Source organism: Morone saxatilis, unplaced genomic scaffold (genome assembly GCF_004916995.1).
Source record: "Morone saxatilis isolate NCDOM2014 unplaced genomic scaffold, NCSU_SB_2.0 Contig2, whole genome shotgun sequence".
In the NCBI taxonomy this organism is placed as follows: Eukaryota; Metazoa; Chordata; class Actinopteri; family Moronidae; genus Morone; species Morone saxatilis.
Window position 1 is genome coordinate 17,339,863 of NW_023339762.1, and position 15,127 is coordinate 17,354,989.

The window sequence follows — 15,127 nt, forward strand, 5'->3', positions numbered from 1 at the left end:
AATATAACTGCAAAGGCTGATATTCTATTGGACAGAGAGGTTCTCTATTGCTCTTTTTTCCCAGACAGATGCTGCACATTTTACACAGGTAGTCAAAAAAGCAGGTGAAACATTTGTTTATGCTGGACCCCTCTGTAGCATAAGCACAATTAACTGTCCAAATGGTTAACAACAAGGTAATAGGGAGTACAAGGCTGGACCACAGCATAACAAGGACAAGGAGGGATGTCCTTGGAAGTGCTATCTTTGTGTTTTGGTTGTGAGGGTGCATGGATACAAACAACCTCCTCTACATCATTGTGGAAATGTCTGGCAAACAGTTGCCAATCCATGTTGTAGCAGCTACAGCTTGATTGCAGGGCCATTGGAAGAAGATGAAACTCCCCCATACACATATCTCCCTGTCACAGTGCCGCTAAAACTGCAATTATGAAGGAATGTACACGTCTTCAGCACACAAAACACAGTTATTGGTTTAGTACACCATTGTCTAAACAAAGAATGGCAATATCACCTCCAAAGCTCTCTGTAATCTTTGATTTTGACATTGAATAGAAAGGAGAGAAGAAGCTTTAGTGGTGAAACAATAGTAGATTTGTTTTCTGCATATGCTTCAAATTAGGCCAAGGTTTGGGTAAGGATAAACACAAGTTTAAGCCATTTTAAGTCTTTGCCATAGCAGAGAACAATTCACATTTGAATACAAAACTATTGTTAAACAAAGCACTGGCATGGAACGATGCTGCTGGATGGAAAGAGAGCTTATCTTATCGTACTGTGACTATCATGTCTTTGCTGTGGACAGCTTCAGTCAGTTGAAAGGAAGGGGTGCCTGGCTTAAGTGCCTGGCTTTGTTTCTACTCCTTAACAGTGGCATTACTTTGCACAAATACTTTGATTATGGTAGCAAAACACATTTCTTATTCGATGTGCAAATAACCTGCTTTATCTGAAGTGTAGCAGCTGTGGAGAAATTGGCATATTTGCTGCAAGTCAGAATTGGATAACTTTGTTAAAGTGGTAAATGATTCGTGCAAACAGCTATAAAACTAGAAAATTTGGACTTTCAGCTGAAAATAAATGCTCTGCTGCTCTCAAAGATAAAACAGAAAGTCTTATACAGGTAGTGATATACTATATCAACTCCAGAATTGCTCCAGTAGCTGGGATGGAAAGCTATTCAACACTATATAAAAAGATCTCACATTAAACACTGTCTTCTCTATCAGTTCCTCCTCTAAATACTATTTGTTATGAAAGGGGCTAATGTGCTTTGCTAGGGGCTGGGTGTCTGTGGGTTCACTAACACAGGAAGTGGGGACAGCTGTATAAAAGTTAGGTGCTAGTTGTGGTTATAACAAATAACTGTGACATATCATGAGCATAGTATGACTGATGATTCTTGCTGAAAATTTGTTTTTAGGCATTCACTTATCTGAGAATTGGATCCTTAAATTGTTTTCTTGTCATGCAAAATTGCAACACTTAGCTGGGTAGAGCTGTACATTAAGACATAATATCTGGTCTCAATTGCCTTATTAGCCCACTACTAAATGTGAACAATCAAACAACAGATGATCTTTTAAATTTTGATGTAATAGTTCCAAAGAGATCGTTCTGAAAGTTTATGATTTTTTCTATTATTTTAATGAGAAAGAAAACACAAACTAAAACAATATGAAAAACACATAATGGTTTTAAGCTCAAAATGATGCATGAGACTTATACCAAATAATTCAAATGTTAATTGTGTTATGCAGTTATTTTTATTGTGATTCAGCTCAGTAAGGACTATCTTGGCACCAGTTATGTGAATCATGCTGCATGTCGATAACACAAGCTGGGGACTGTGGTTTGTATAGCCTGTCTGTGACCGCACAGCTGTGTAGCAAAAGTTCAGTGCACAACTTGAGGAAATTCACTCAAACTGTATGTGAATGTAGATGCAAGACATAGGTTTTGTGACTAATCATGTGATTTTTTATTTTTAACAGACGTTTTTCTTAATGAATTGATGAAAAACTACAGAAACATTACATCAAACAGCTGTTATCCTGTTTGTAAATGTAGGGTTTCTGTTGCTGCGACCTTCCAACAGACAAGGAGGTTTTCTGTTTCCATCTAAAGCTTTGGGTTTACAAGTGAAGTTGACAAGGTTGCCATGAGCCTCTTAAACTGTGAACAGGAAGGGCAAGTGCTAAAGTGCTTGAGGGCAGATTTCTATGGTCGAGTGTCTTGACAGATGAAAATGGAATAATTGCACAGGACTCAGCCCAGGCAGTGGGAGTTCTAAGCTACAAACCAAAGAATTAAAAAGCTCTTATTACCATCATGTTACATTGTTTTTTAAGCGCTAACACTTGGGTCATTTCAAACCAGGCCTGCCATTTTTGGAATCAGAATCAAATATTTAGAGCCATTGTATGATTACAAGAAAGTTTTCTGGCACCACTTCTCCTCGCTCTTTTACTGAAATGGCCTCAATAAAGTTATTCACCGTTAATTTTTGTTGGAATGGGTCCATGGAAAATGAGGAACTTTGAAAGTCTGAGGTGTATAGGGTAAACATACATTAAAAACATGTTTTTCTTCCGCTGCCTGCATGGTTTGTAGCTAAATCCAACAGTATTCAAAGAGTTGAAACCAGGAAGCTCTGTAGCTCACATGTAAAAGGGTGACCCCACAGATCCAGTAAGCCCTCACAGACACTAAACAGTACAGAAATAATCTGCAATGAGAAATGCATCAGCTCAAAACCATATGCATAAAACAGCAAATGTTCACTGACATGTCATAGTTTCTAAGTGTCATAGTTTCTAAGTAATACCTGGATTATGGTCTGGATTCTCTGAAGCTCTTTTCCACAAAGTAGAGTGGCGGAGGGGTTATAAAGTGGAGAGGACCGCCTAATGAATTGAAATACAAAGGACATACAGCAGCCAAAAATCACTCTAAAAACAAAGACTGATTTTTTAAGTGTTTTTCACTCTGTTAACCTCTTATATATCTGCCCATTCTGCATGGTAAAATGTCCAAAGATCTATCGACCCAGGAACCCAAACATTCTGCTAACAAATGGCGTATTACTGATCTCTTACATATTAAATCATTAACCGTTTATAAGGGATGTCTTTATTAGAAAACTGCAACAAAATGTGACTGCAGGTCTGTGGAAAGGGATATTGGTGCATGCTAGAGTAGCTTACGTCACCAACTGCCCATGCTCCTTCCGTCTAATGTTTCATTGAGAGAATTTAACGGTTGGGATTTAAATAACCAAAAAAAACATACATGATAAATTCAACTCCAAATGCATGTCACTTACAGGAGCTAGCTAACTTAAGCCAGATTTTAAACTGCAGTGTGAAAAACATCATTAGATAGATGCAACTCTTTCAATAATGTATCCATTTGCACGTATAGCTTGCAGTGTAGTTGGAATAAAACAGAAGAATGATTAGAAGGGTTTGAATGGAGTTTGGCAAGAGTGAGAAATTTTAAGTGCTCACCCTCCACCTCTCATCATCCACCCCCACACGCTCCCTCGAATGTCTATACATACACACAAACACACAGATGTCAGAGAGGTCTGAGTGACTCTACCTCTGTCACTGGGTGCCTGCTGTGAAAACAGCACCCCCTCCCTCCCCTGGCTCCTCTCCTCACCCCCCCTCCCCTCTCTCCCTCTTCTCTGGACGCCAGCCTGACATACCAGACCTTGTTCGTTAGCACATATTTTTACCCACCGTTACTAAATTAGGAAGCCAGAGGGAGCAAATGGAGTGTGGCTGCCAAGGCAGAAGAAGAAGGGTCTGATCAGGCCTGGGTTTGCTGAGGGCCCATGCCAACCCTACCAGCTTCATTAAGAGCCACTTGGGTTTCAGAAATAGAAGCCCAACAGGGACCGGGGCCAAACAGAGCCCTGTACGGCCAGCCAAAAACTCACGGGACAAACAAACAAATAAACGGGTTGTCTCATGGCCTGCCAGAATCAACCGGCAGCAGCCATCCCAAGGAGCCATAAGAAGTTATCTTAGGCAGTCTTGCACACAAAATGTGCCCTGCCCCGAGTTTAAAAGTGGTGACAGTACACATACTGCCAGCCCGATACAGAATAAATTAACCTAGAAAGCTGTCTCCGGAGACCAATTTCTCAAAGCAGCCACAGAGACATTACTTCTTGTTTATTTGGCATGGATTCTGGGCACTGATGTAAGAAAGGATATTTTCACAAGGAAATGTACATTTCCTCTTCTCCCTATTGGTATATAGCATTAATGTCAAAGTACAGAAAGATGTGGAAGTAAGTATTCCTTATCTGTATTTTTAAACGCATGATTTTTTTTAATTCTGAAAAGCCTTACAGTTTTTAATCTCCATTTACACTTGCAATTCAGATCTACAAAAAAAATTGTATAAACAATGTTATAAAATGGATAAATATTATACAGCACTGAAATAAATCTGTAAACTCCTTGCTATATAATAAATAATTAAATAGAATGGAAAGCATGTTTCTCTCTAGAAGATTTAATCTGTTTTATTTGGACAGAAGACAGAGCCTGTGAGCAAATAGCATTTTTATATGTATGTATTTATAGCAGTTTCAGAGAACCACAAACAATTAGAAAACACTGTAGGAAAAACTGCTCTTTTACAAAAGGTTTCAGGATCATTGTTTACCATTTCATCTGAGTGGCACTACTCAACCTGTCCACTACTGTGACTTCAGTCCATTTAGCGCCCACCCATTAAAACTAATGAGCTATTAGCATCTGACTTTAAACAACTTTAAGGTCAATCAATGTTGCCACTCCCAAACAGTATATTCACCAATAAGGATGCAGAGAATGTGTGGCCCTAATTTCCATAAATTATGGTTTTGATTGTCAGCGCTGTATATTTTTCTTCTATTCATGTGTATGCTTTTATTTATATGGCCCTTTCAGGTGACTGTCATCATAAAATACTTCATGTGTTGCGCATGTGTAGGTGACATAATTACGGTTAACTTAAAAATAAGTAACATCTTCAGAGATCTGAGAAAACATGAAATAAATGGTCTGATAAGTGCTGAGGACGCAGTTTGAATAATACTGAAAAAAGAGATGAGCCCTAGGGTTTACACATTGCCAGTTTAACACTTTGAAGTGTGCATGCCCTTAGGAGAGGGCAAAATCCCAGCCATCACTTCTTAAAAGAACACAACAATATTATAATTCTCCCTTGAGTACAAATGTAAAACCTACATCATAGCTGGGACCATTAGTCTTGTGTTACTATGCTGACACCTTGTGGAAATATCAGAATACTACAATTCATTCAGACTGAGTTGATTTCAAAGCTGTGCATTGAGACACAAGTAATTAAGGAAATAAAATGTATATTGTTTACAGCGTTTGCAAGTGAGAGAAGAACTTTAAGTCACCTCCAGCTAAGCTACCAGACACACATTTTCCACATTCATGCATTTTTATTGTAGTACAACACTTACTTCTAGTGATGATGATGATAATAATAATAATAATTTCTTACTTTCACAAGCTACTCATTGTAGTTTCATAGTAGTACAGAATCAAGTAACGATGTGTCAAATTTGAATTTCTCCTACGGGGGATCAATAAAGGTACATCTTATCTTATCTTAACTTGTGACCAACGTGGCCAGATCAACCTGCGGAGGGCCCCAGGGCAAAAATGAAATGATGGGCCCCTTTAAAAATGAAGGATTTGAAACCAGAATTTAACACACGGGACTTCTTCAAGAGGATTTGGTCCAGTGTGTAACATTTATGAGTATCTATTGGCAGAAATTAATATTAATATTAATTTTTAAAAAAGTAAATCGCTGTGATTTTATACCTTAGAATGAGATATTTTTATCTACACAGGGAGCAGGTCCTCTTCCACGCAGGCCGCAATGTTAAACCACCAGGTCTCTACAGTAGCCCAGAATGAGTAGCCCCAAACACTAGACTCACAGACCAGTCTCTAAATATTTAACTCAATAGAGACCGAGGACTGTCTTCTAGCTTTTGTTACTAAAACTGGGTGGAAACAGTTTCCATGATGGAGTTCAAAAAAGATCTATCTCAACTATACTGCCTGATGTCACTAAATCCTACACACTGGTCCTTTAATCAGACCCTAATCATGTAATTTATTGGGCTTTACTGCTGCATATTCCCAGACAAATTATCAATTAAAAGTCCTGCACACACTCACAGGTGCTTCCAATTACTCTGGTTAATTAGACTCGAACTTTGTCTGGTTTGGGAATAACCTCATATCGACAATCTCTATTTTTAAGTTGACTAGTAACACTACAACAGCGTAAGAAAAGAGAGAAAAAAGATAATAAAGTTAGTAGGAGATACTCTCAGACAAGCTGTACAAGCCCACACAGTCTTGAGAAAATGTCTTATATTGCCTGGAGAAAGATGAATTACCCTGTTACACTTTAAACACTAATATCCTAGCCTTTTGTTGAGTTACATCTCGGTTTTATTATTAAAATCACACAGTAAAATCAACAAGAGACGTCTACATTCGAGGTATTTAAGAACAGCGCGGTTCTTGAATGCACCCCACTTCCTTCCCACTATACGCCTGTGTGTGTTCAGGAAAGGACTGACCACAGTGATGGATACTCTAGTTCACCACAGCCTGTCACGTAAGGTAACTTAGTGTTTTCGGTTATTTAAAGCCATTGACAGTATAACGTGTTACATTAATTTTAAGCCCAGCCGTTAAAATCCCCCCATTGAACCAATGGAGTGGAAGAGCAGCCGTAGCACCGTAACCACGGAAACAAACAAAACGTAAAGAACACAAACGCGGATGACGCTGTTAACGTTAGCTAGCTGCATCCTTATAGTCTGTGTAAAACGGTTAAAAATAACCCCTTAACGTTACCTCTCACACTGACTGTTTATTAAAGAAATGGCTGATGATCACGCAATGACAAAAACACGACCAAATTCCCCCGAGTCTCCTGCTGAGTAAGTGATTTCCTCTTACTAACATTTAGTTTAACCCGTGGGTCAGCCAGGGTAACGTTAGGTGTTCATGGTCCTCACCGAACACAGGGAAAATGAGCATTAACCGTATTAACTCCCGTGTGTGTGTATCTTTATCTACAAAGTCTACTTTATAGGTTTGTAGGAGCCAACACGCATGACAGATTCTAAAAGTTTGCTAAAAGTGTTTTCCTCAAAGGTGTTTAAAAAAGTGTTTTGACATACCTTTTTTTGACAGCATGGGAAGCACCAACGGGGGCGTGAATGCATCTCCTCTCTGTGACTCAGATGTGTTGAGCCCCTCACAAACAGGATATGCAAAGAAGGAATTTATTATGATGCCACCTGAAGAAAAGCTCAAACACTTCGCCAGCCGAGCTCAGGCCCAGGAAGACAACCAGGAGGTTGGTACAGTAAGATAGGTATAGGCTGACAAATTCATACAATGCTCATTGTTAGTGTTCTGCAGCTGGTAGTGCTCAGAAGATGTGTGAACGCAGACTGTTTTCTACAGACTTTACTCTTGTTTACAGAGCTGATGCTTATTCATGAATCTGTACAAGCTGTATGCACGCCAGTAAGGCTGCAAGTCATTGTCACTGACTATGTTTACATGGTGGATAAGGAGGAGAAGGTGTTTACGTGCCACACTATCCTGTTGTTTTATCAGATTACGTACTTATATCCAAGGTAGAATACAAAACAAATTAGGGCCTTATCCAGATGTTTGAAGGGTACGATGTTTACATGAACAACATCATGTTTCTGGGTTACTGCAAAAATCAATCATAACCAGAATATATATATATAAATCATATAAAGGCATTCACTATTGGTTTTTAAATAATGGATTTTGTCTAAACAGTGTTTGAAAAGTAGTAAACATACATGTCGATCATAATTTCCATTTTTTTTTAAATATTTCTTCATTTAGCTTTTTTTGTCTGACCAGCCAGAAAAAAAACCCAGTTTACAATGATATTAAAAACATAAATAAAAGCAATACATCATCAAATCCAAGAAGTTGGAACCAGTGAATCTTTGCTTTTAATGCTTGAGAACTGACTTAAACAATTAGTTCATTATCAAATTTGTAGGCAATTCAGAAAAAGTGCTACTGACACTCATTCACTGTATCTGCTCAGTTTGATGCTTGCATCCAGGACCTTGTGCGCTGCGTGGCTCTGACGAGGCTGGTATATGGCGACGGACATCTGAAACTAGCCCAGGCCCATGTCAGACTGGCTACAGCATATTTCCAGTTCAAAGGTAATTTAAAAAATATAAGGTGAGCACATTGTAAATGTTAAGTGCAGATTATGAAATACATTTTCATAAAAATAAACACTTAAGACAGATTCACATTGTCATTGTCACCTATAATTAATACACCTACTATTTGCCTCTTTTTTTAACCATGACAGATGACTATTGCGGAAAATATAATATAAAAGGTTGTCAATGTTAAACATTTTTCGAACAGAATACTTCAGCTCAGTATGATACATCCATGTAGCTGTCCATGGTTTATAATGATTTATCTACTACATTAGTGATTTTCCATATTTTACTTTCCTCTAATAACTAATAACAGCTAATGAAAGTGTTGCTATAAGTGGGGATGGTGTTAAAATGATGTCTAGATTTAAAGTTACACAGTTTACACTCAATGGTGGCTCTTTGTTCCCCTTCAGGCTGGGGACTGCAGGCCCAGGAGCACTTGACCCTGGCCAGAGAGCTGCTGCCTTACTGCTCCTCCATCTCCTCCTGCAGGGAAGAAAAGCTGGAGGTTCTCACGTGTCTTCTGAGCGTACATCTCACACAGGGAGGTGCCTCGCTGCTTATGGCCAAATATCCTTGATCCTTGCCATGATATCTTTTACATTAACATATGGGATTGAACAGAAATATCAGCTCTAATAACACTCTGAATGAGTCCTTGACTCTTTTAAACTCTTGAAGATGCAGAAAACTTTTTTCTGGAGACAGAAAAAGTTCTTGAGGACCTTCATCAACGTGGTGGCATCAGCCAGCAAGAGAAGATGAAGACTGAGCTTGAAATCTCCACTGGTCTTTCCAGGTGCAGTAGTAAAAAAAAAAAAAAAACACTTTGTGTGATTTGTTGCGGGTGTTTTAGCAGCAGCACACAGCAGATATGTAGTAAAATTAGAAAAGAGGTAAATATACAGTACATTAGAGGCTTTAATGTAGCTTATAGCATGTAATAGCAGCTGCTGCTCTGTTTTTAGCGTTGCTGCCTGGTAATCAGGTGATTTGCTCTATTTATTTCCCCTGACCAATGTTCAAGCTGAGCCAGATAAGACAGGTCTTTTCAGAAGGGATTCAGCTTATAGACTGGATGATTTTTCACCAATTATAACTAAATATTTGTTTTTCTAAAACACTCACAATTTTAAATGCAGAAGTTTACAAGTTTACAAGTTTGTCCACAAGATGGCGATATATTCCTGCAAGTCTGTATAAAAACCAACCTTTGTTGTGTTTTTTGGAAAGCAGGGTTTGTTTTGCTGACTAAGTTATGCTGGTAAAAATTCCATTATTTTGTGGTTTCAACAACAACTCAACAAATCAGGATTTTCCCATACTGTTTTTTTTTTTTTTCAGGCAGTCAGTGTGGGTGTTTTGTAATGATGCTTACAGACCTGCTGGGTGGGGTTCCTGCATGTCCACTCATCCAGTCACTGCCCAAGCAGAGGAACAGATTGGAGAGAAGCATTTCTCCTCCTTTTTAAAAGCATTTCCCCCTTTTCTCCACTCGCTTTCTGCCTTTTTTTCTCTAGCTTTGACTGCCCCCTTAATTATTTAACCCCCTCACCTCATACCACGCTTAGAGTAGATATTGCTTTTACAGTCTGGATTATTCCTGATAGATTGTAAAGCCCGTTATTTCTCTGTTAAATGTCAACTGCTTTGTTTTCTTCACCCCAAGTACCATTTCCATATTATTGATTTGTGTCTACGAAATTACAATGTGCATTTGTAAACTGACAGTGGTATTGACAAAATAGGTCCCAAGGCTCAGAAAAAGATTAAAGACTTAGTGGATCATGTGGAGACACCAAGCACAGACATCAAGTGTATGAGAGACTGATAGTCTGGGAACTCTGTGGCAGCAACATAGAAAATAGCAGCCACTTGTCATAGCTTAGATCACTGTGGGTAAAATTAGAAGCACAACCAGGAAATGAAGTGTAGTCTTACCTGGATTGAGATCATCCCACTAATGTTAATTTTGTAATCCTTGAATGTGGAAGAACTGGCTGGTTTTGAATGTATGTATTTTGATTCAATGAATAGTTATTGCTCTCACTCAGCATGTTGGTATTATATACATGTGGGTATACTTTGCACATGAGTGCACGTATCGTCCATGCCAGTGGTTTTCAACCTTTATACCCCACCCCCCCATATTCAAAATAAACACTTTAATAATTAATATAACAATTTTAATTTAGTTTTCTTCACAGAAATTAGTTAAATGTTAAGATATAGGCATCTGTATTTAAAAAAAAAAAAAGTGTTTGTTCATCCCATAAAATCCAGAAGGCCTTGCGACCCCTGTAAGACTGGCAATCCCTAGTCGGTGTCTGGGGCCTAGGTTGGGAACCAGTGATTCATGCTATGAGCACAGTACATGCCTGTCTCTAGCAAAACATTTGTCAAACTCAGTGTTTGTGAAGCCTGTCAGAAGCTTAGAAGCTAAAAGTAAGATTTTAGTTTTTTAAAAGAACTGTTCCAGTCTTATAAATGAGTATGTAAGCAAAGACAGCAGTAGGGTAACAGTGATTCAACAGGGGAACCAATGTTACAGGTAAGCTTTAGAACTTAGATCGTAGACTTTGTATGTAGGACCTCACCTCAAGACCCCGTTGCTAGGTGAAGAGGAGCAATATTCCCTCAGAATTTACAGTAAACAAGCCTTATCAGCAGCTGAGGTGATCTACTCTCAAAGGAATTTGTAAATTATGCCATCTTGGTCTGTTTTAGAGAGTCAGAGTTTGTTGACATGATTTGTGTAATTGAAAAAATGTGCAGACTCTGGCTGGTGTGTAAGCTTTCTAAATCTCCTTTGTTGGGTGATGACTAAGAATTTGGCATGCTTCTAAAAGCTCTGTCAGTCAACGCTGTTGTGGTGGAGGGGAATGTTCCCACCAAAGCCTGGAACAATAACGTAAGCTCAGCTCTGCTATAGATCCCGGTCCAAACGTTATGCTCGGTTTTAGATTCACACTCAAGGTGTGCATTTACGATCAAGCAGATGGAATCTTTTATTCAAGGAAGCTTCATTGTGTGGTTTAGATTTTGTGTGTGTGTGTCATTGGCATGGCTGCTTGGATGACTTATGTTTTTCTCTAGTTGAATAATAAATTCGCAGAAATTCTTCCATATTTTCTCTCCACTCTTAACTAAATTATCATGTTATCACATTAATTGAAATGCACTCCTTGTTTACCAATTTTGTGCAAATAGTTTCATGGGTTTATCCTATTTCAGAAATCAGTGACCCTGTTCCCTCTAACCTCATTGTATATGTAGGCTATTGACTGCTTTCCTTCCAGATAGTTGGCTCTTATTCCAGATGTAAAATTGTCTCTGATTGGTTGGTTGAAAAAAACCCAGCAGGGATTTTGTTGTTAATGGTCATGACTGAGAGTCACTCTCCAGGACTGAACAGGTAGTTTAGTATTCTAACCCATATCTACCTGAGGCACACACTATAAAAAGCCCCATCAGTCAGTTTAAAGCACCATACAGATTTGCTGGAGCGAGTGTTTTTGTCCCTCTGTTTTCACTTTGGCTTGGCCTTACTGTATCATTTTCCGAGCGAAAGCCCAGGGCAAACTTGCGTCAACTATTTTCTGGAAACGTTTACAAAAGAGGGCTGTGTGGCTTGCTTGGCAACACATCTACAAATCCTTAATTATATTAATTCCCTGCCCTGTGGACTCTTAGTAGATTTTAGTGGGATGTGGCACATTACCTCTCTGCCAGGAAGTGCGTAAGGATGTGAGTGAATGAGAGGATAGAGGGGTATTGTCTCTGTCCGTCCATGCAGGCAGAATGGCAGGACTCAAGCCATGCAGGAATGTTGCTCTGCTTCAGCCATCGCTGCTTCCCTAAAAGGACCTGAAGGGCCTGCCCATGAACACTTATGGGTGGGGCACTCCTAGCATCCATCATGGAATGTTAGGATAATCTTTGATTCATGGGGAAAATCAAAGAAATTAGCCATCACAATGTTTTTGTAACCTACACTGCTGACATTTGATCTCTGGGCCATGAATACCCAGATTCATGTGGTACAGAGACGTGAGCATGACATAATACTGTAAAGCTTAGACTTTTGGTTCCCACACAGGCTAAAACATACCGTGTATACCCATGGTATTGGAAGGAGCGTTGGCTAAAAGCATCATACTATACTAAGCCTGGATGTGGGAAGGCCGATTTACGAAAACAAGTTTCCTGTTCCACTGTGTGACAGCTATGTAGCTAGAGATTGTACAGTAGTGAGTGTTGTGTCCTCTGAGAAAGGCCACCCCCTTGACTGGAGAGCTGAATTAAATTTAGAGTCCATTAGATGGTTTGAAGCTGTTAGCAGAGTAGCCTGATGGATCCAGTGTCCTTGCAGTGGTTAATGCAGCCATCGTCTCATCCTCTCTCTCTCCGATCTCCAACTGCATTGCTCGAAGTACAAGCAACTTATGATAAATTGTTTTAGATGTAGTACTCTGAGCTAGACCACAGTTAAATCTTCAGCTTTGCTTTGGTCACCTAATTCCCCCATCCCCTAATTTAGACACCTTAGAATGAGGGTTGAACACACAGCAGGAGTTATTTGTCTGAGAGGCTGTGGTTAAAGAGAGGGGGTTAGGAACAGCTTACCCTTCACTCCCAGAGGAGATTGTTAGAGGCTTGTGAAAGGATGCAACCAAAAACAGTTAAAAGGGCAATGTGCAAGCTTTCCCTATTATAGTCTGCACTACATCAGCCTTCAACTGCAGCCTTCACCACTCTGCTGGGTCTGGGTTTAGCCAAAGACCAAACAGTTACTCAGTGATATAAAACAGACTCATGGTAATGAAGTAACAGGCGTATGTGTCTATACTGTATACTAATAATACGTTATATAATAAATAGGATTATTATGTGGCATTTAAAAAAAAATAATCTGGAGTGCTTTTAGTGTGTTGCTCAAATAAACTTCAGCAGAGCAAATATTTTGCAGACAAACTTCTTGATGGGTCACTCTGTAGTCATTACTTTACCCTGCTGCCTTATATAGTAGGCTGAACTCATGGCTATCTTAATGTTTGTATTTCTGTCTCTGACAGGCTGTCCATTTGTTTGTCCTTTCTGCTCTATAGGGTCTATAAGAGACAGAACAGACCAGAGGAAGCCTTAAGTCAGTGTCAGAAGTCTCTGCAATTGCTGAAGGACTGTGGTCAGCCAGAGAAGACTTGCTCTGTCTACAGGGACATGGCTGCCATTGAACATGACAAAGGTCATTTGGACCGAGCCATAGAGCATCTCTCCAAGGCAAGGGGCATATAACATGCACATCATACATAACTCTTGTCAAACATATATAAACACATGAAGACTTCTTGAGACTGCGCCAGGCTTTGTTGTTAGGTAATATTCCCACACCTCTTATCTGGTGATATGTGATCTTATTTTTTACGTGGGTGTTTCTGCTAGGCTCATGCCATTGCTATGAGTCACAGCCCAGAAGAGCTGGAGGGGGCTCGGCTCTCCCACAGCCTGGCCCTCATCCTTTCTGCTGCAGCAGAGCCCCATCACAATGGTAAGTTTATTCATAGACACATGCCAGGCCTGAGCAATATGCACAAGGGGTTAATTAGGACTTGAATCTCCCTTTGTATCCCTCTATGTAAAATTCTTGAAGATTGCGTTATGGAAACCAGACATATAATGGTCTTATTGAAGACCTGTCCAAGTTCAGTTTTGTCAGTATGATTCACCCATGTCAACTATGTTGTGGCAAACATATGGTCCATGGTAGCTATGTAAAGCATAAAGTCTGGACATTTTAAGGATTTATGTAGAAAAACTATCATATTGCATTGATTCTGTAGCAGAATGTGTTTTCATTTATTCTGTCAATCATTGCTTTTCCCCATGCTGATGTAGACTCTGCAGGTCACTACTTCGAGCAGAGTCTAAGTGCATACAGAAATTCTGCAGGTCCACAGGATCCAGCCTTTCTTGCTGCCCAGGATGATTTCTGTCGCTTCCTCCTCTGCAATGGCAAGCAAGAGGTACGCTTACAAACTTACATATCACAGCAGATTGTCTTTATCCAGACATTTTTTGAGCAGCACCAAGACAACACACTCACAGTTTGTGATTGTCAGGGGATTTATTCCACCTGCTAAATGTGTGGCTGTCACCATTGATGGCAAGAGATGATTTACTGTACCTGTTTACGATGTACCTTTGCAGAGATGTGTGGAGATTCAGAAGGCTTCTCTCGCTACAAAGAGATCTACATTTGGTGACCTGAGTGCTGAGGTAGCAGACACCCTTCAGCTAATAGGAAGTGTGGAGATGACAGAGGGCAGGATGAAGCAGGCCCACAGGACCATGACAAAGGTAATCACAAGCTATAGAACACAAATAGCACAGCTAGTGTTTGTTTTGTACATGCATATTAGAAATGCTGGACAGAGTAGAAGTTACTGTCTTCGAACATGACGTTGTCCCTGCCAAAGTATTTGGGAGGATTTAATTAAAGGCCAGGAGTCAGCAGGTGTGTCTTTCTACACCAGTGAGAAGCCTGATCAGAATATACACACAAAGAGTCCCTGTTATGTTGAGATGAGCTATTTCCACCGTCCTCCCTAAAGCTCAGCGCTATCAGAGTTGCATGCTAATCTTGGAAGGGTGCAGTGTGCAGAGCCGTCCTCCCTGGTGTAAAATATCACACAGAGTGACTTTGTGTTTCTTCAGTCTGGATGGAGCCTGACAGATGGGCAACACAACTTCGGAAAGCAACTGGCAGTCTGCTAACTGCTGTCAATTAAAGGAACACTGACCCCAATTAGTGTGGCATGCCATTATGTC

At 39.8% G+C, this 15,127-nt stretch overlaps 1 protein-coding gene across 2 annotated transcripts in view; it reads left to right on the plus strand.

Moving 5' to 3' along the window:
• The first annotated feature begins 6,600 nt into the window (after positions 1 to 6,600).
• Positions 6,601 to 15,127, plus strand: part of ttc23 (tetratricopeptide repeat domain 23) — an 11,826-nt gene continuing 3,299 nt past the window's right edge. Inside the window, exons 1-9 of one of the 2 annotated variants that reach the window (XM_035665837.1) lie at positions 6,601 to 6,677; positions 7,257 to 7,422; positions 8,164 to 8,287; positions 8,713 to 8,869; positions 8,973 to 9,098; positions 13,408 to 13,579; positions 13,742 to 13,847; positions 14,195 to 14,322; positions 14,507 to 14,656. In XM_035665837.1, the coding sequence (XP_035521730.1) occupies positions 7,258 to 7,422; positions 8,164 to 8,287; positions 8,713 to 8,869; positions 8,973 to 9,098; positions 13,408 to 13,579; positions 13,742 to 13,847; positions 14,195 to 14,322; positions 14,507 to 14,656 (1,128 nt within the window). In that variant the 5' untranslated portion in view covers positions 6,601 to 6,677; position 7,257. The other variant, XM_035665836.1, reaches the window with a different exon arrangement.